The 19565-nt window shown below is 44.9% G+C and overlaps 1 protein-coding gene across 5 annotated transcripts in view; it reads left to right on the top strand.

Annotated features, from left to right (window-relative positions):
* LOC126272419 (beta-glucuronidase-like) overlaps window positions 1-19565 on the top strand; it is a 467982-nt gene that overhangs the window by 301285 nt on the left and 147132 nt on the right. The window contains exon 1 of one of the 5 annotated variants that reach the window (XM_049975263.1): window positions 13450-13810. The exons of the other annotated variants lie outside the window; for them this stretch is intronic. Coding sequence (XP_049831220.1) covers window positions 13726-13810 — 85 coding nt within the window. The 5' untranslated portion in view covers window positions 13450-13725. Of the gene's footprint in view, window positions 1-13449; window positions 13811-19565 lie in introns of those variants that run through there. 5 annotated transcript variants of the gene reach the window in all.

The following is a 19565-nucleotide window of genomic DNA, read 5'->3' as shown; positions in this document are numbered from 1 at the left end:
TTTGTTGCATGTTGTAAGTGTTCTGCCACTAAAAGGCAGTCTTAGTTTCGCCGTCTCCACAACATTAACTGTATCATGGTTCGAATGTAAGTTGCTCGTAATTGTAATCCCTAGTTATTTAGTTGACAGCCTTTCAGTTTATATTGCTTATAGTATAACCGAAATTTAAAGATTCTTTTTAGAACTCTTGTGGAGTACCTCACACTTCTTTATTGTTCAGGGCCAACTGCCATTTTTCGCACCGTTACAGATGCTGGCAACTACAAGAACACTTGCAAGCGATATATATCGAACGTGTCACTGTCAGAGCTCCAGATATCGATTTTGTTTCATGATATCGATTTTGTTTATACAGGTTGTTACAAAAAGGTACGGCCAAACTTTCAGGAAACATTCCTCACACACAAATAAAGAAAAGATGTTATGTGGGCATGTGCCCTGAAATGCTTCATTTCCATGTTAGAGCTCATTTTAGTTTCGTCAGCATGTACTGTACTTCCTCGATTCACCGCCATGATTTCATACGGGATACTCTACCTGTGCTGCTAGAACATATTCCTTTACAAGTACGACACAACATGTGGTTCGTGCACGATGGAGCTCCTGCACATTTCAGTCGAAGTGTTCATACGCTTTTCAACAACAGATTCGGTGACCGATGGATTTGTAGAGGCGGACCAATTCCATGGCCTCCACGTTCTCCTGACCTCAACCCTCTTGACTTGCATTTATGGGGCATTTGAAAGCTCTTGTCTACGCAACCTCGGTACCAAATGTAGAGACTCTTTGTGGTCGTATTGTGGACGGCTGTGATACAATACTCCATTCTCCAGGGCTGCATCAGCGCATCAGGGATTCCATCCGACAGAGGGTGGATGCGTGTATCCTCGCTGACGGAGGACATTTTGAACATTTCCTGTAACAAAGTGTTTGAAGTCCGGCTGGTACGTTCTGTTGATGTGTGTTTCCATTCCAAGATTAATGTGATTTGAAGAGAAGTAATAATATGAGCTCGAACATGAAAAGTAAGCGTTTGCGGACACATGTCCACATACACTCCTGGAAATTGAAATAAGAACACCGTGAATTCATTGTCGCAGGAAGGGGAAACTTTATTGACACATTCCTGGGGTCAGATACATCACATGATCTCACTGACAGAACCACAGGCACATAGACACAGGCAACAGAGCATGCCCAATGTCGGCACTAGTACAGTGTATATCCACCTTTCGCAGCAATGCAGGCTGCTATTCTCCCATGGAGACGATCGTAGAGATGTTGGATGTAGTCCTGTGGAACGGCTTGCTATGCCATTTCCACCTGGCGCCACAGTTGGACCAGCGTTCGTGCTCGACGTGCAGACCGCGTGAGACGACACTTCATCCAGTCCCAAACATGCTCAATGGGGGACAGATCCGGAGATCTTGCTGGCCAGGGTAGTTGACTTACACCTTCTAGAGCACGTTGGGTGGCACGGGATACATGCGGACGTGCATTGTCCTGTTGGAACAGCAAGTTCCCTTGCCGGTCTAGGAATGGTAGAACGATGGGTTCGATGACGGTTTGGATGTACCGTGCACTATTCAGTGTCCCCTCGACGATCACCAGAGGTGTACAGCCAGTGTAGGAGATCGCTCCCCACACCATGATGCCGGGTGTTGGCCCTGTGTGCCTCAGTCGTATGCAGTCCTGATTGTGGCGCTCACCTGCACGGCGCCAAACACGCATACGACCATCATTGGCACCAAGGCAGAAGCGACTCTCATCGCTGAAGACGACACGTCTCCATTCGTCCCTCCATTCACGCCTGTCGCGACACCACTGGAGGCGGGCTGCACGATGTTGGGGTGTGAGCGGAAGACGGCCTAACGGTGTGCGGGACCGTAGCCCAGCTTCATGGAGACGGTTGCGAATGGTCCTCGCCGATACCTCAAGAGCAACAGTGTCCCTAATTTGCTGGGATGTGGCGGTGCGGTCCCCTACGGCACTGCGTAGGATCCTACGGTCTTGGCGTGCATCCGTGCGTCGCTGCGGTCCGGTCCCAGGTCGACGGGCACGTGCACCTTCCGCCGACCACTGGCGACAACATCGATGTACTGTGGAGACCTCACGCCCCACGTGTTGAGCAATTCGGAGGTACGTCTACCCGGCCTCCCGCATGCCCACTATACGCCCTCGCTCAAAGTCCGTCAACTGCACATACGGTTCACGTCCACGCTGTCGCGGCATGCTACCAGTGTTAAAGACTGCGATGGAGCTCCGTATGCCACGGCAAACTGGCTGACACTGACGGCGGCGGTGCACGAATGCTGCGCAGCTAGCGCCATTCGACGGCCAACACCGCGGTTCCTGGTGTGTCCGCTGTGCCGTGCGTGTGATCATTGCTTGTACAGCCCTCTCGCAGTGTCCGGAGCAAGTATGGTGGGTCTGACACACTGGTGTCAATGTGTTCTTTTTTCCATTTCCAGGAGTGTAACATATTTTCTTTCTTTGTGTGTGAGGAATGTTTCCTGGAAGTTTGGCCGTACCTTTTTGTAACACCCTGTATATACCAGTCGCTTGGCCCTGCTGCAGTAACGATGACAATATCACTGAGAGAGTCTTGCGACTGTTTCTGATCGACTTCCGTGGACAACTGAACGAGATGAGTGAAGCCGGTGCAGCTTCGACGTGTAATACTCTCACATGCCGTGAGTTAATTACGAGACTGAGCACTATACAACGTTGTGTACAGTCATGTTCAGAATACCATCTGCTGCCGACTAACGGCAGTACGAATAGCGTGAGTTGTTATGGTGAGATGTGTGTCAAACTGGGCACAAAAACGAGCGATGTCGACCTCACATTACAGTTATATTGCACCAAATGTCGCAAAAGAACTGCCATAAAAAATACGTGGTTCGACGTGTAAATGAACGATACAGCAGAGTATAATTTTGGTGTCTTACTGGAAAACACAACTTCAGAAACTGAATTATCCACTAAGACTGTTCGCGACTGTTATTTGTCGTGAGGCATGTTACGTGATTGTGACGAATGACACTGCTGCTATAGGTGTTTAAACAAGGTTGCAGAAATAGGTGACTCGTACGTCATAACTTGTAAATACCGGAAATGATGACTTTTGAAGAAGGAAACTGAAGGCATAGAAAGAGAGTCTCAGAAGTGTTTCATAGTTAAAGTGTATTCGAGAGATAGAGGAACTTTAGTGGCCCTTATCAAGAAGTAACCAGAGTAATTACTGACAAATAGAACTCGTACAACTATTTCAAGAAAGGACGATTTGATTAGTAATTTGTGAATCACTCAGTGGAATGCGTGTCTTCCCAAGATTCGTCAGTTCAAACGCAAAATACTGAGGGCTTGTGGAAATGTCTTAAATCCTCTATCAGAAGAAGTCGTTGACTTGTACACAGTGACGTTTATTTTTCAATACCTGTACTTCCACAAAACTCACTTATGCTGCAAGAAACTTCCATCAGAAACGCTTCCCATTTTCTTTACATATAGCCACAGTGCATCCGGGCTCGGGAAAAAGCAATTGCTCCCAGCTGCATACACAACACGCGGAAATGTCCAGGATGAAGGCATCAGCGATGAGTGAGATGAGTTAAATGACCTTTACTTTCATCACTGCTGGGGATTCATGTTTTGTCGTTGTTGCCAACCTTAGAGTAGAAGTATCTCCGGCGCCAGCAGTGCATACTGCACAAGTTGTCAACATTAAGCTGGAATTGTCACGGTATCTTGGTAGGACGCTAATTGCTTCAGGCCAGTTCGTATGCGCCGCCTCCTCGCGTCACGCCAAAACATTCCACAGTGCACTTCAAATGGCAGCATCCACACAGGTCGTCAGCGGACCGGCACGTCACGTCACAGCACATTAAGATCCTCGGGAAGCAAGTGTAGAGGGTATCGTCGTCTGCTAACATCGTCAGTTAACATATTTTCGCCGCCTCCACGAGTCTTATATCAGTGAATTTCGTCCTTTTGTGTCTTCATAATCTTTATTTTATTAGTATGCGTTATTGTAATGGCAAATTGTAAATGTTCCATGCCGACTTGAATGTTTTTCTGCACTGAGTTTTCTTACACAAGCGAGATCAGATATCTGAAAGCGAAGACTTGTTCATGTTTTACAATAACACAACAGAACTTACGCTCACGCTCATAAATTAAGGATAATGCTGATAAATGGTGAAACAACGCACTGGTAGGCCATTTTCTGGTTTAAATCACCTTGGGGTATGACCATGCGGTGCATTTAACCTGCGGTCGTCACACGGTGGCGCAGTCCACATCGTAGAGATGTGTTGGTGCGTATCAGAGTACAGTGCAGCGAGTAAGTGTGCAGATATTTTCAGACGTGCTAATGGTGACTGTGAGTTGAAAATGGCTCAAAGAACACATATTGATGACGTTATGACGGGTAGAATACTAGGGCGACTGGAGGCTGGTCAAAAACAGCAGGTCGTAGCACGGGCCCTCCGTGTGCCACAAAATGTGATCACAAGATTGTGGCAACGATTCCAGCAGGCAGTAAACGAGTCCAGGCGCTACAGTACGGGACGTCTACAGTGTACAAAAACACAAGAATACCGATATCTCACCATCAGTGCCTGCAGACACCCATTGAGTACTGTAGGAAGGCTTGCTCGGGACCTTACCGCAGGCACTGGAACAGTCTACAGACGACTGAACAGACATGGTTTATTCGCCCGGATATCTGCAAGGTGCATCCCACTGACCCCTGGTCACAGGAGAGCCTGTATAGCCTTGTGTCAAGAACACAGTACATGGTCATTGCAACAGTGGTCCCAGGTTATGATCACGGACGAGTCCAGGTATAGTCTGAACAGTGATTTTCGTCCGATTTTCGTCTTGCGTGATCAGGAACCAGATACCAACCCCTTAATGACCTTGAAAGAGATCTTGCGTGAACCAGGAACCAGATACCAACCCCTTAATGACCTTGAAAGAGATCTGTATGGAAGTCGTGGTTTGATGGTGTGGGGTTGGGATTATGATTGGTGCATGTACAACCCCTGTATGTCTTTGACAGAGGAACTGTAGCAGGTCAGGTCTATCGTGACGTCATTTTTCACCAGTATGGCCGCCTGTTCAAGGGTTCAGTAGGTCCCATCTTTGCAGTGGGTCGGGTCCTATCTTCCTCCTGATGGATGATAACGCACGGCCACACCGAGCTGCCATCGTGGAGGAGTACGTTGAAACAGAAGATATCAGGCGAATGGAGTGGGCTGCCTGCTCTCCAGACCTGAAGACCATCGAGCAGTTCTGGGATGCTCTCGGTCGACGTATGGCTGCACGTCTTCAAACCAATGCGACACTTCAGGAGCTCCGACAGACACTGGTGCAAACAAGAACGGGAGGCTATACCCCAGCAGCTGCTCGACCACCTGATCCAGAGTATGCCAATCCGTTGTGCGGTCTATCTACGTGTGCATGGTGATCATCTCCCATATTGATGTCGGGGTACATGAGCAGAAAACAGTGGCGCTTTGTAGCACATGTGTTTCGGGACGGTTTTCTCAACTTATCACCAATACCGTGGACTTACAGATCTGTGTCACGTGTGTTCCCTTATGTGCCTATGCTATTAGGGCTAGTTTTGTGTAGTGCCACGTTCTGTAGCACCATATTCTGCAATTATCCTTACTTTATGAGCATGACTGTATATAAATGAAATGAAATGTCGTGTGACGAGGGCCTCCCGTTGGGTAGACCGTTCGCCTGGTGCAAGTCTTTTGATTTGACGCCACTTCGGCGACTTGCACGTCGATGGGGATGAAATGATGGTGATTAGGACAACACAACACCCAGTCTCTGAGCGAAGAAAATCTCCGACCCAGCCGGAAATTAACCCGGGCCCTTTGGATTGACAGTCTTTTGCGCTGACCACTCAGTTACCGGGGGAGGAGGCAGTGTATATAAATAAGAACGTAAGTTGACGAACCAAATGCCGTTACATAGCATTTTAATTGAAAAAGCCCGAAATAAGTTCTGCAGAAATTTTTACGAAGTCTCAGACGGTGTTCAGGAAAGATAGATTAGGCAGAATTGGTGGTGGAGTGTTTGTGTCTGTCAGTAGAGCTTTATCTTGTAGTGAAGTAGAAGCAGATACTCCGTGCGAATTGGTATGGGTGGAGGTTATACTTAACAGCCGAACTAAGTTAATAATTGACTCCCTCTACCGACCCCCAGACTCCGATGATATAGTTGCTGAACAGTTCAGAGAAAATTTGAGTCTTGTAACGAATAAATACCCCACTCATACTGTTATAGTTGGTGGGGACTTCAAACTTCCCTCGATATGTTGGCAAAAATACTTGTTCAAAACCGGTGGTAAGCAGAAAACATCTTCCGAGATTGTCCTAAATGCTTTCTCCGAAAATTATTTCGAGCAGTTAGTCCACGAACCCACGCGAATTGTAAATGGTTGCGAAAACACACTTGACCTCTTAGCCATAAACAATCCAGAGCTAATAGAGAGCATCATGACTGATACAGGGATTAGTAATCACAAGGTCGTTGTAGCTAGGCTCAATACCGTTTCTTCCAAATCCACCATTAACAAACGCAAAATAATTTTTTTTTAAAAAAGCGGATAAAGTGCCACTAGAAGCCTTCCTAAGAGACAATCGCCATTCCTTCCGAACTGACTAAGCAAATGTAGACGAGATGTGGCTCAAATTCAAAGATATAGTAGCAACAGCAATTAAGAGATTCATACCTCATAAATTGGTAAGAGATGGAACTGATCCACCGTGGTACACAAAACAGGTCCGAACGCTGTTGCAGAGGCAAAGGAAAAAGCATGCGAAGTTCAGAAAAACGCGAAATCCCGAAGATTGGCTAAAATTTAAAGACCCACGAAATTTGGCACGGACTTCAATGCGAGATGCCTTTAATAGGTTCCACTACGAAACACTGTCTCCAAATTTGGTAGAAAATCCGAAGAAATTCTGGTCGTATGTAAAGTACACAAGCGGCAAGACGCAGTCAATACCTTCGCTGCGCAGTGCCAATGGTACTGTTACCGACGACTGTGCCGCTAAAGCGGAGTTATTGAACGCAGTTTTCCGAAATTCCTTCACCAAGGAAGACGAATGGAATATTCCAGAATTTGAAACACGAACAGCTGCTAGCATGAGTTTCTTAGAAGTAGATACCTTAGGGGTTACGAAGGAACTCAAATCGCTTGATACGGGCAAGTCTTCAGGTCCAGATTGTATACCGATTAGGTTCCTTTCAGATTACGCTGATACAATAGCTCCCTACTTAGCACTCATATACAACCGCTCGCTCACCGATAGATGTGTACCTACAGATTGGAAAATTGCGCAGGTCGCACCAGTGTTTAAGAAGGGTAGTAGGAGTAATCCATCTAACTACAGACCTATATCAATGACGTCGGTTTGCAGTAGGGTTTTGGAGCATATACTGTATTCAAACATTATGAATCGCCTCGAAGGAAACGATCTATTGATACGTAATCAGCATGGTTTCAGAAAACACCGCTCTTGTGCAACGCAGCTAGCTCTTTATTCGCATGAAGTAATGGCCGCTGTCGACAGGGGATCTCAAGTTGATTCCGTATTTCTAGATTTCCGGAACGCTTTTGACACCGTTCCTCACAAGCAACTTCTAATCAAGCTGCGGGCCTATGGGGTATCGTCTCAGTTGTGCGACTGGATTCGTGATTTCCTCTTGGGAAGGTCGCAGTTCGTAGTAATAGACGGAAAATCATCAAGTAAAACTGAAGTGATATCAGGTGTTCCCCAGGGAAGCGTCCTGGGACCTCTGCTGTTCCTTATCTATATAAATGACCTGGGTGACAATCTGAGCAGTTCTCTTAGGTTGTTCGCAGATGATGTTGTAATTTACCGTCTAGTAAGGTCATCCGAAGACCAGTATCAGTTGCAAGGCGATTTAGAAAAGATTGCTGTATGGTGTGTCAGGTGGCAGTTGACGCTAAATAACGAAAAGTGTGAGATGATCCACACGAGTTCCAAAAGAAATCCGTTGGAATTCGATTACTCGATAAATAGTACAATTCTCAAGGCTGTCAATTCAACTAAGTACCTGGGTGTTAAAATGACGACCGACTTCGGTTGGAAAGACCACATAGATAATATTGTGGGGAAGGCGACCCAAAGGTTGCGTTTCATTGGCAGGACACTTAGAAGATGCAACAAGTCCACTAAAGAGACAGCTTACACTACACTCGTTCGTCTTCTGTTAGAATATTACTGCGCGGTGTGGGATCCTTACCAGGTGGGATTGACGGAGGATATCGAAAGGGTACAAAAAAGGGCAGCTCGCTTTGTAATATCACGTAATAGGGGAGAGAGTGTGGCAGATATGATACGCGAATTGGAATGGAAGTCACTACAGCAAAGACGTTTTTCGTCGCAGCGAGATCTTTTTACGAAATTTCAGTCACCAACTTTCTCTTCCGAATGCGAAAATATTTTGTTGAGCCCAACCTACATAGGTAGGAATGATCATCAAAATAAAATACGAGAAATCAGAGCTCGAGCAGAAAGTTTAGGTGTTCGTTTTTCGCGCGCGCTATTAGGAACTGGCATGGTAGAGAGATATTATGATTGTGGTTCTACGAAACCTCTGCAAGCACTTGAATGTGAATTGCAGAGTAGTGATCTAGATGTAGATGTGGAAGTAAGCTTTTATGAAAGAGAAAAATACAGTTGATTATAACGTCATTAGTTAGATAAGACAAAAACTTTCTGATAATATTAACAGTATATATTCCTTTACGGTTATTGTTCGATGTGTCTGTAAATATATATTTTCCGTAGCAAATAAAGGTCGATATTTTGAAATACTGTTTCACTCCTCAGCACCTTACCGAACAAAATTGATTATGATCGTAAGTTATTTAGTTTTCTTTGGTCATTAATAAATTTTGTCGTTGTTGGGTCCTCAGTTACGATACTATACTCTGACTTCGTTTTCATTACGGATAGCGACTCGTAACCTCTGTTTCGCTGTACAATGCTGGGCTAAGCGAATTGACGAGATGAGACGAGACCTGACTGACAGTGTAAATACACGCTGACGTGACGGTGCCCTGCCGTGATGGCCGTTCATCTTGCTCTTCAAAGCGGAGAACCCAGTTTATTCCAGGTATCAAACGTAAACTGCTACGTGCCTACAAAACGCCTATACCAAATCCCGAATGCAATCTCTCCGTACAAAGTGTGTAATACCCTTTTATTTTTTCTCGCAGTATCAATTTATATGAATGTTTTCTTTTACTTATTAGTAACAAGAAATAGTACATCGCCACAGAAGATGCAAATATAGGCTTTTAAAATTATTTTTGGAACAAAAGAAGGATTTCAGGAGAATACTCATTTTTTATCAGCTTTTGCAACTTTTGTTTGAATTTCGCCTGAGAGTATTTATGTTTTAGATCTCACACAAAAAGGACGTGTAATTTTTACTATATATATTACGAAGTATTATAGACGCAAGAAAATTTTTTGTTTCTATTCGTGACTTTCACCTGCAATCACAAGAAGAGGCAGTAATTTCTTCCCTGTTGCAAGGCGTCTTGAAACGTATATATACGTTAATTATCAAGATATCATGGATGGACTGTATGATCGGCAACCACAAAAAAATTAGAGATAATTTAAGAATGTTAGCATAACTTAATAGTGACTTCTGTTAAATATATTTATGTGTAATAATCGCACAACTGACTTCTTGATAAGCACCAATTTTCTGAAAAATACGGTTTGTGTGACTTCAGTATTGGTACGTTGCATTATATTTTCTTTACGTTGCGAGGAAGAGTCATATTTTGGATCTCCTAAAGCGATTAGGTTCAGCAACTTTTGCAATCAGAATAACTGCCAATTTTGAGCATGTATAAATTAGTAAACTAACATACTTTGCATACTTCCACTCTCTGATGTCATGCGGAATAATATTCTGGGGCAACTCAACACTTAGGCAAAAGGTATTCACTGCTCATAAGTTGTTAGAATAATGTGTGGGGTACATAATCGCACATCTTGTAGGCATCTGTTCAAAATGTTAGGAATTCTTACAACTGCTTCACAGTACATTTATTCAGTAATTAAATTTTTTCTCAACAACATAGACCAGTTTAAAATCAACAGCGACATTCATGATTACAATACCAGAAAACAGAAAGACCTACACTATCCTTTACTTAACCTATCTTTGGCACAGATAGGGGCAAGATATACTGCTGTAAAACTTTTTGATAAATTACCAGATGAAACAAAATGTCTGACAGACAGCAGTAATAGTTTCAAGAACAAATTGAAATCGAACCTCCATGACAACTACTTCTATGCCATACATGAATTCTTGAATATGAGTAAATAAATCTGGAGATATAATATATGCATTTTGTGTCATTTAAGGGAATGGTATAGATAATAGAAATATTTAGGTATAACGCTATAATGTAAAAAAAAGAAAAAAAACTTTTATCCTGTGCTCGTTTCATGTGCATTTCACACGTTCCACATCATAAAGGTTTTCCGTGCTATTGATCAATGGAACATGTAACTACACTCCTGGAAATGGAAAAAAGAACACATTGACACCGGTGTGTCAGACCCACCATACTTGCTCCGGACACTGCGAGAGGGCTGTACAAGCAATGATCACACGCACGGCACAGCGGACACACCAGGAACCGCGGTGTTGGCCGTCGAGTGGCGCTAGCTGCGCAGCATTTGTGCACTGCCGCCGTCAGTGTCAGCCAGTTTGCCGTGGCATACGGAGCTCCATCGCAGTCTTTAACACTGGTAGCATGCCGCGACAGCGTGGACGTGAACCGTATGTGCAGATGACGGACTTTGAGCGAGGGCGTATAGTGGGCATGCGGGAGGCCGGGTAGACGTACCGCCGAATTGCTCAACACGTGGGGCGTGAGGTCTCCACAGTACATCGATGTTGTCGCCAGTGGTCGGCGGAAGGTGCACGTGCCCGTCGACCTGGGACCGGACCGCAGCGACGCACGGATGCACGTCAAGACCGTAGGATCCTACGCAGTGCCATAGGGGACCGCACCGCCACTTCCCAGCAAATTAGGGACACTGTTGCTCCTGGGGTATCGGCGAGGACCATTCGCAACCGTCTCCATGAAGCTGGGCTACGGTCCCGCACACCGTTAGGCCGTCTTCCGCTCACGCCCCAACATCGTGCAGCCCGCCTCCAGTGGTGTCGCGACAGGCGTGAATGGAGGGACGAATGGAGACGAGTCGTCTTCAGCGATGAGAGTCGCTTCTGCCTTGGTGCCAATGATGGTCGTATGCGTGTTTGGCGCCGTGCAGGTGAGCGCCACAATCAGGACTGCATACGACCGAGGCACACAGGGCCAACACCCGGCATCATGGTGTGGGGAGCGATCTCCTGCACTGGCCGTACACCTCTGGTGATCGTCGAGGGGACACTGAATAGGGCACGTTACATCCAAACCGTCATCGAATCCATCGTTCTACCATTCCTAGACCGGCAAGGGAACTTGCTGTTCCAACAGGACAATGCACGTCCGCATGTATCCCGTGCCACCCAACGTGCTCTAGAAGGTGTAAGTCAACTACCCTGGCCAGCAAGATCTCCGGATCTGTCCCCCATTGAGCATGTTTGCGACTGGATGAAGCGTCGTCTCACGCGGTCTGCACGTCCAGCACGAACGCTGGTCCAACTGAGGCGCCAGGTGGAAATGGCATGGCAATCCGTTCCACAGGACTACATCCAGCATCTCTACGATCGTCTCCATGGGAGAATAGCAGCCTGCATTGCTGCGAAAGGTGGATATACACTGTACTAGTGCCGACATTGTGCATGCTCTGTTGCCTGTGTCTATGTGCCTGTGGTTCTGTCAGTGTGATCATGTGATGTATCTGACCCTAGGAATGTGTCAATAAAGTTTCCCCTTCCTGGGACAATGAATTCACGGTGTTCTTATTTCAATTTCCAGGAGTGTAACTAAACTAAACTAAACTTCTCTCGACTTTCTGGTAGACAAATATTTTTCTAAAAGTAATTACTGCTGCTTCAAAAGTACGTTGCAGAATCTTGCTGTTTGTGGCTCAAATATAGCATCAGCTGTGGAATCGGCTTATTCCCTTCTGTGAAGTTGTTTTATTGCTTTTTGATGTTTTATTTTGTGGTCTGTGCGGTTTTAGTTTCAGCTACAAATGGTTCATTTGCCTCTAAGCACTATGAGACTTAACGTGTGAGGTCATCAGCCCACTAGACTTAGAACTACTTAAACCTAACTAACTTAAGCACATCACACACCTACATGCCCGAGGCAGTATTCGAACCTGCGACCGTAGCAGCAACATGATTCTGAACTGAAGCGCATTGAACCGCTCGACCACCGCGGCCGGCCCCTTCAGCTACAGGTGTGGTACATTAAATAATGTAGGTATTACGTTCCATACAGGTTTCCTACATTCCTCATTCAATGATTTGGCTGGAAGTGTAGCGAACAAAATATCGCGTTGTTAGGTAGATATATGACATCTTTCTGCAAAAGGTCAGGTCTCCTGTTGTTTATTGGCAATTTTTTTTTTTTTTACTAAAGGAAAATGATATTCATCAGTAAGTATCCGTATGTTGCAGGAGAATCGTAAGTAAACTGCCCTCTGGTTCAAATGGCTCTGAGCACTATGGGACTTAACTTCCGTTAAAACTTAGAATTACTTAAACCTAACTAACCTAAGGACATCACACACATCCATGCCCGAGGCAGGATTCGAACCTGCGACCGAAGCGGTCGCGCGGCTCCATACTGTAGCGCCTAGAGCCGCTCGGCCACCTCGGCCGACTGAACTGCCCTCTAACCTGTGATTTTATACCCCCATGCGTGTTCAGAAAACTGACAAACGTGATTGACTTTTTTTTAGTTATTGTCGATTTTTTGTGGCACTACGCACGCTCCGTATGGTAAGAATTATGTCACAAATAAATATAAACGATAGTATTCGCACTCATCCGGTATCGTACTCGGAAGTGTCACTTTCTGGCCGCTTAACGCGCTAGTATAGCCATGTGTAACAAAAAGCAAACGGAGTGACGTGACTGTTATGTTACACTGTGTTGTCAACGCTGTAAATGAAATCGACATCTAGGACCATGATAGTCGCCCGTTCGATATACATCGCTGCAAGTGTTTCTGGGAAATTATCCAGATACCTAGATATCTTGCCTAAACTTGTAATTCGTAACTCTTTTTATACTGGTTACCAGAAATGAATCCTTCTAAGCCACTTCACTCGTTTCCTTACGTGGAAACATTTTCACGCTATCGGCGGTCAAAACACGACCCGCCAGGATGACGATGACGCGGCACTTCCAGGTACTTCCCCCCCCCCCCCCCCCCCCTCCCTCCCACAAGTGGTGCTTGCCATATAATTGCGCAAGAAGGAAAAGTGGAGCGAACAGGACGCAGACTGAGCAGCGAGATCGATGAGCGACGTGAGTGCCTGGAAACAACAGAGGGCTGGGCAGCGACTTGACCTCGGGCAAGCCGCGAGGAGGAAGCAGGAGGAGTGCGCCGCCCGCAGTGTGATATCGGACACGCGATCCGCGCCGCGCGCCGGCGGATAAGCCGAGCCGTGCAGCGCTACGTGCTGAGAGGGCAGTGCGTGTACACGCGGGCCGGCGAGGAGTCGCTGCCGCTGCATGGCCGATGCCGACGATGGGGGCAGCGACGCCGGCGGACGCCGTCACCGGCGGCGTCGCTACGTCGTCTACGCCGCGTCCGTCGGTAAGTCAGCTCGCCGCGAGTCGTCTTCGTCGTAGCGAAACGACAGTGTAGGCACAGGTGTACTCCAGTGTTGGCTATGTAATGTGGTAGTTGTCGGTGGCTACCACACTGACTTTTCCCTCTGCCCAACTGTGCACGTATATCGATACAATAGTCAGAGGCACAAATATTTGCGTTTCATTACTCGGTGTCCAGTCACACAGTAATCAACACGCTTATATACTTTCACCACCGTTACGTTCGTGCTTCGGTAGCTCAGATGGTAGAGCACTTGCCCGCGAAAGGCAAAGGTCCCGAGTTCGAGTCTCGGTCGGGCATGCAGTTTTAATCTGCCTGGAAGTTTCATATCAGCGCACACTCCGCTGCAGAGTGAAAATCTCATTCTGGAATTTCTTACATATTACGCTCCTGTTGCATTTTTGGTGTTGTTCTTCTTATGAATGCTAATTTGCGGTTGTTTTTCCACATTCCACAGCACTATGAACTGAACGCTTGTTTCAATGCAATGTTTCGGTTTCTGTTGCCGACTGTCAAATGTTTTTGCCAAATATCGAATGTTATTGCTAAAGTTTCGAGTGTAACTATTGAAGTATCTGTGATCTGTTCATGTATGCATTTGTGTGTGTGTGTGTGTGTGTGTGTGTGTGTGTGTGTGTGTGTGTGTGAGCTCGCGCGTATTTTTTTTTTTTGTGCGAAACGCGTAAGGCACTAAAATTGTGTTTTATTCAGTTGCCTTTTATATTGTTTATTTTCCTGTAGGCTTATGTATTCCCTGAGTCAACCAGAAATCAAGTTGTAGGTTTCAGGAATCATTTTAGTTAATGATAGCGCAGATACGACAGCACTGAATTTGAAGTCCACTTCTGTCAGTATCTACAAATCATAAAATAGTTAACAGTCCCTCCCGTTAGCTTACAGCCTCTCTCATGACCGTGTTGTTTTTAATTAAGAATTGTTTTATGAATACATGATTCGTCCATTATTCTATAATTACGAAAATCATCGGATCCCATCGGTTCTAAAAACAGAACTTGGGTGAATTTGTTTCCTTGTATAAGCCACTTCCTTGCCCACAGCTTTCGTTCAGCTGTTTCTGGCTTTGTTACCTCTGTAAGAACCAAGCCAACCACCCGTTAGTGTTTCTGTGTAAAAACCAAGCGGGATCTCGCGTATAATAAACACAATGAACTTAAAAGATAAACAAAACACAACAGCATGGCGACGCGTAATCGCTGGGTGCAGTCTGTCGGGACGTGTGTAGGCTGCCACTAAATTGGTCGCTCGATCGATGAATTGGTGCGCGTATAGAGGCCTGTACTCACAAACAATAACGGAAATCTCCTGTCTCAATTTTATGGCAATAAACGAAGTGCGACTGTTCGTTGCGATGAACGACATCACCACCTAGCCCGAGGTCTCGGTGTTGCTGTTAGGTGCAGTATGATTAAGAGTTGGTAAAGGCACCGAATGTATACAGGAAATAGAGGAGGGTACAATACGAATGTTCGTTATCAGTCTTCGGGTTTGGCCAGTGACGTAATGTTAACGGCTACTGTCACTCACTTTTGGTGCGTACATTCACAGTTTTGTTTGTAGTTGGCAAAGCCACCTAATGTGAAAGTAAAAAAAGGTAAAAAAACCTGGTGGTGGCGACACAATGCTCTGTAGCTTAGCCTGAATCATAGGTTAAGTTGGAAGGTAACAGTTTGGTTGACAGTTGGCGAAGCCAAAAAATGTGGTACTAGAAACACAACGTGATCTGTAGCTCAGCCCGTTTCAAAACATCGCCAATAACATAGTTATGATGGACATATGGTTTACGGCGTTTGTCGCATGTTCCCTATGTCAATGGACAAATCTGACAACTCGTAGCGAATATTATACCCGTAAAGATTGTGGTAACTGGTTTGTAGAGTCGATAGAGGGGTGCTCCCTACCTATATAAAAAATAGATGTTTTACGTAATAAACAACCCCCGAACAAGTATTTTCATGGATATTGTATAAGTTTATCGTACAACAGCTATGAATAATGGATGGGTAGGGGAGAGAGGGGGAGGTGTGCATTATGCAATTCTTTCATAGAAATTGTTGGTAGAACTAAATCCGCTCCCTACTTCAAAATGTATATTTTAAGACGAAGATTGTTTTGTCAAAGTATGTCATCTGGAGGCGGAATATCTTATGACTTTCCTAGCATTAAATCTATTAACAGAAAATCATAAGTAAAAATGTTTTCGTTGAAAATCGCTTTTATGCTCTCACTTAGATCGTGTAATAATGTCATAATTTACTGCTGATAGATCTGTTATCAAATGCACAAAAATGTGTTTTTTAGGTACGGATCTCTGTCTTCGAATAGGATGCATTAGAAAAACATCGCAAAAATGCTTTTACTCTCGCATGACAACAGGTTTTTTAGTGTCACTACAAAGATATTTGTAGGTTCTTTCTTGTAATTCCGGTTACTTCTCAGGTCTGGGAAAATCTGAAGTGAAGAAAGTTCTTTGTTCCAGGGAAGTAACGTTTGTTAAAGTAATGTGACAGGATGGATCATTTTTGCGTTCAGTCTTCAAAAACCAGCTTTTCCGATTCTGCGAGGACTGTAAGAATGCAAAATATGATTTTAAAATACCAGAAATTTCTTTAAACAGTACCAAGACCCTACTGGGACGTAGAAAAATTCATGGAGAAATACCCAGTGCTTTCGTTGAAATACAGTTGTTCATAAGCGAACGTCTCTTTATGAATTCGACAAATTATACACCTCGTCGGACAGGGTTGAATTTAGTGCCTTTTTGATTTTATTGTTAGCTGTTATTTATATAGGCTGGATCAGAGCACGTAAGGAATCTGTATCCTGTGTCAATTGCATAACTCTTGTGATGTGTCTCTCTTTGTACAACCACCACATAAAGTACAGTTTAGACAAACGTTTTAGGAAGGCTTTTTGCACGCGCAATACCCTGTGCTCTGCGATCTTGTCTCTACCTTGAAGGCAGTTGTTTAGAGCAGAAGCTAATTGCTTAATACTCGAGTTGATTGCAGACCTCTGCAAAGCTACTCAAGAAGCCTTACTCGCAAGAGCCTAGCTGCAGATCTTAATGGCCTGCTGAACCCAGTCACGCCTCGAAACCGAGATACCTGTCGACCCCAGAGTGAGTCTAGGCGGAAAAGGGGACTAACATAGCAATACCCTACCTGACCTTCAAACTCACTAACAAAAAATAGGCGTATGTTGGTGCCCTCCTCAAATGGCGGTTAACAGCACACTATAAATGTCCAGAAAATAGAAAAAAACTGTTAAACGAATAACTGAAAGTGAATGATCATAATTACCAGAACTGTTTTCTTTCAGTCTTACGCCGTATCAAACCTGGCACATCATCTTGGCTGCGACATTACTTCGGATATGTATTTTGTGAACTCTCATGTCTGTCTGCGGTAGTCTCTCAGACGTGTCAGATGATGCCTTTTCGAGAGCCACTGTGGAAAGGATTAGGGGCTTAACCCTGGACGTCGACACCTTGTGTATCTACGTCTACATCCATATTCCGCAAGCCACCAGATGGTGTGTGGCGGAGAGTACCCTGAGTACCTCTATTGGTTCTCCCTTCTATTCCAGTCTAGTATTGTTCGTGGAAAGGTGGATTGTCGGTATGCTTCTGCGTGGGCTGTAGTCTCTCTGATTTTATCCTCATGGTCTCTTCGCGAGATATACGTAGGAGGGAGCAATATACTGCTTGACTCTTCGGTGAAGGTAGGGTTCTCGAAACTTTAACAAAAGCCCGTACCGAGCTACTGACCGTCTCTCCTGCAGAGTCTTCCACTGGAGTTTATCTATCATCTCCGTAACGCTTTCACGATTACTAAATGATCCTGTAACGCACCGCGCTGCTCTCCGTTGGATACTCTCTATCTCTTCTATCAACCCTATCTGGTACGGATCCCACACTGCTGAGCAGTATTCAAGCAGTGGCCGAACAAGCGTACTGTAACCTACTTCCTTTATTTTCGGATTGCATTTCCTTAGGATTCTTCCAATGAATCTGTGTGGCATCTGCTTTATCGACGATCAACTTTATATGATCATTCCATTTTAAATCACTCCTAATGCGTACTCCCAGATAATTTATGGAATTAACTGCTTCCAGTTGCTGACCTGCTATTTTGTAGCTAAATGATAAGGGACCTATCTTTCTGTGTATTCGCATCACATTACACTTGTCTACATTGAGATTCAATTGCCATTCCGTGCACCATGCGTCAATTCGCTGCAGATCCTCCTGCATTTCAGTACAATTTTCCATTGTTGCAACCTTTCGATACAACACAGCACCATCAGCAAAAAGCCTCAGTGAACTTCCGATGTCATCCACCAGGTCATTTATGTATATTGTGAATAGCAACGGTCCTATGACACTCCCCTGCGGCACACCTGAAATCACTATTACTTCGGAAGACTTCTCTCCATTGAGAATGACATGCTGCGTTCTGTCATCTAGGAACTCCTCAATCCAGTCACACAATTGATCTGATAGTCCGTATGCTCTTACTTTGTTCATCAAACGACTGTGGGGAACTGTATCGAACGCCTTGCGGAAGCCAAGAAACACGGCATCTACCTGTGAACCCGTGTCTATGGCCATCTAAGTCTCGTGGAGGAATAGCGCGAGCTGAGTTTCACACGACAATCTTTTTCGAAACCCATGCTGATTATTACAGAGTAGATTTCTAGTCTCCAGAAAAGTCATTATACTCCAACATAATACGTGTTCCAAAATTCTACAACTGATCGACGTTAGAGATATAGGTCTATAGTTCTGCACATCCGTTCGATGTTCCTTCTTGAAAACGGGGATGACCTGTGCCCTTTCCCTCTCTCTTCTAGAGACCTACGGTACACCGTTGCAAGAAGGGGGGGGGGGGGGGGGGGCGGGCAAGTTACTTCGCGTACTCTGTGTAAAATCGAACTGGTATCCCACCAGGTCCAGCGGCCTTTCCTCTTTTGAGCGATTTTAATTGTTTCTCTATCCCTCTGTCGTCTATTTCGATATCTACCATTTTGTCATCTGTGCGACAATCTAGAGAAGGAACTACACTGCAGTCTTCCTCTGTGAAACAGCTTTGGAAGAAGACATTTAGTATTACGGCCTTTAGTCTGTCATCCTCTGTTTCAGTACCATTTTGGTCACAAAGTGTCTGGACATTTTGTTTTGATCCACCTACCGCTTTGACATAAGACCAAAATTTCTTAGGATTTTCTGCCAAGTCAGTACATAGAACTTTACTTTCGAATTCATTGAACGCCTCTCGCATAGCCCTCCTCACACTACATTTCGCTTCACGTAATTTTTCTTTGTCTGCAAGCTTTGGTTATGTTTATGTTTGCTGTGAAGTTCCCTTTGCTTCCGCAGCAGTTTTCTTACTCCGTTGTTGTACCACGGTGGCTCTTTTCCATCTCTTACGATCTTGCTTGGCACATACTCATCTAACGCATATTGTACGATGGTTTTGAACTTTGTCCACTGATCCTCAACACTATCTGTACTTGAGACAAAACTTTTGTGTTGAGCCGTCAGGTACTCTGAAATCTGCTTTTTGTCACTTTTGCTAAACAGAAAAAGCTTCCTAACTTTCTTAATATTTCTATTTACGGCTGAAATCATCGATGCTGTAATCGCTTTATGATCGCTGATTCCCTGTTCTGCGTTAACTGTTTCAAATAGTTCGGGTCTGTTTGTCACCAGAAGGTC

This window comes from Schistocerca gregaria, chromosome 1, assembly GCF_023897955.1.
Source record: "Schistocerca gregaria isolate iqSchGreg1 chromosome 1, iqSchGreg1.2, whole genome shotgun sequence".
Lineage (NCBI taxonomy): Eukaryota > Metazoa > Arthropoda > Insecta > Orthoptera > Acrididae > Schistocerca > Schistocerca gregaria.
The sequence above is the reverse complement of the archived record's forward strand: the minus strand, read 5'-3'. Positions and strand labels throughout refer to the sequence as shown.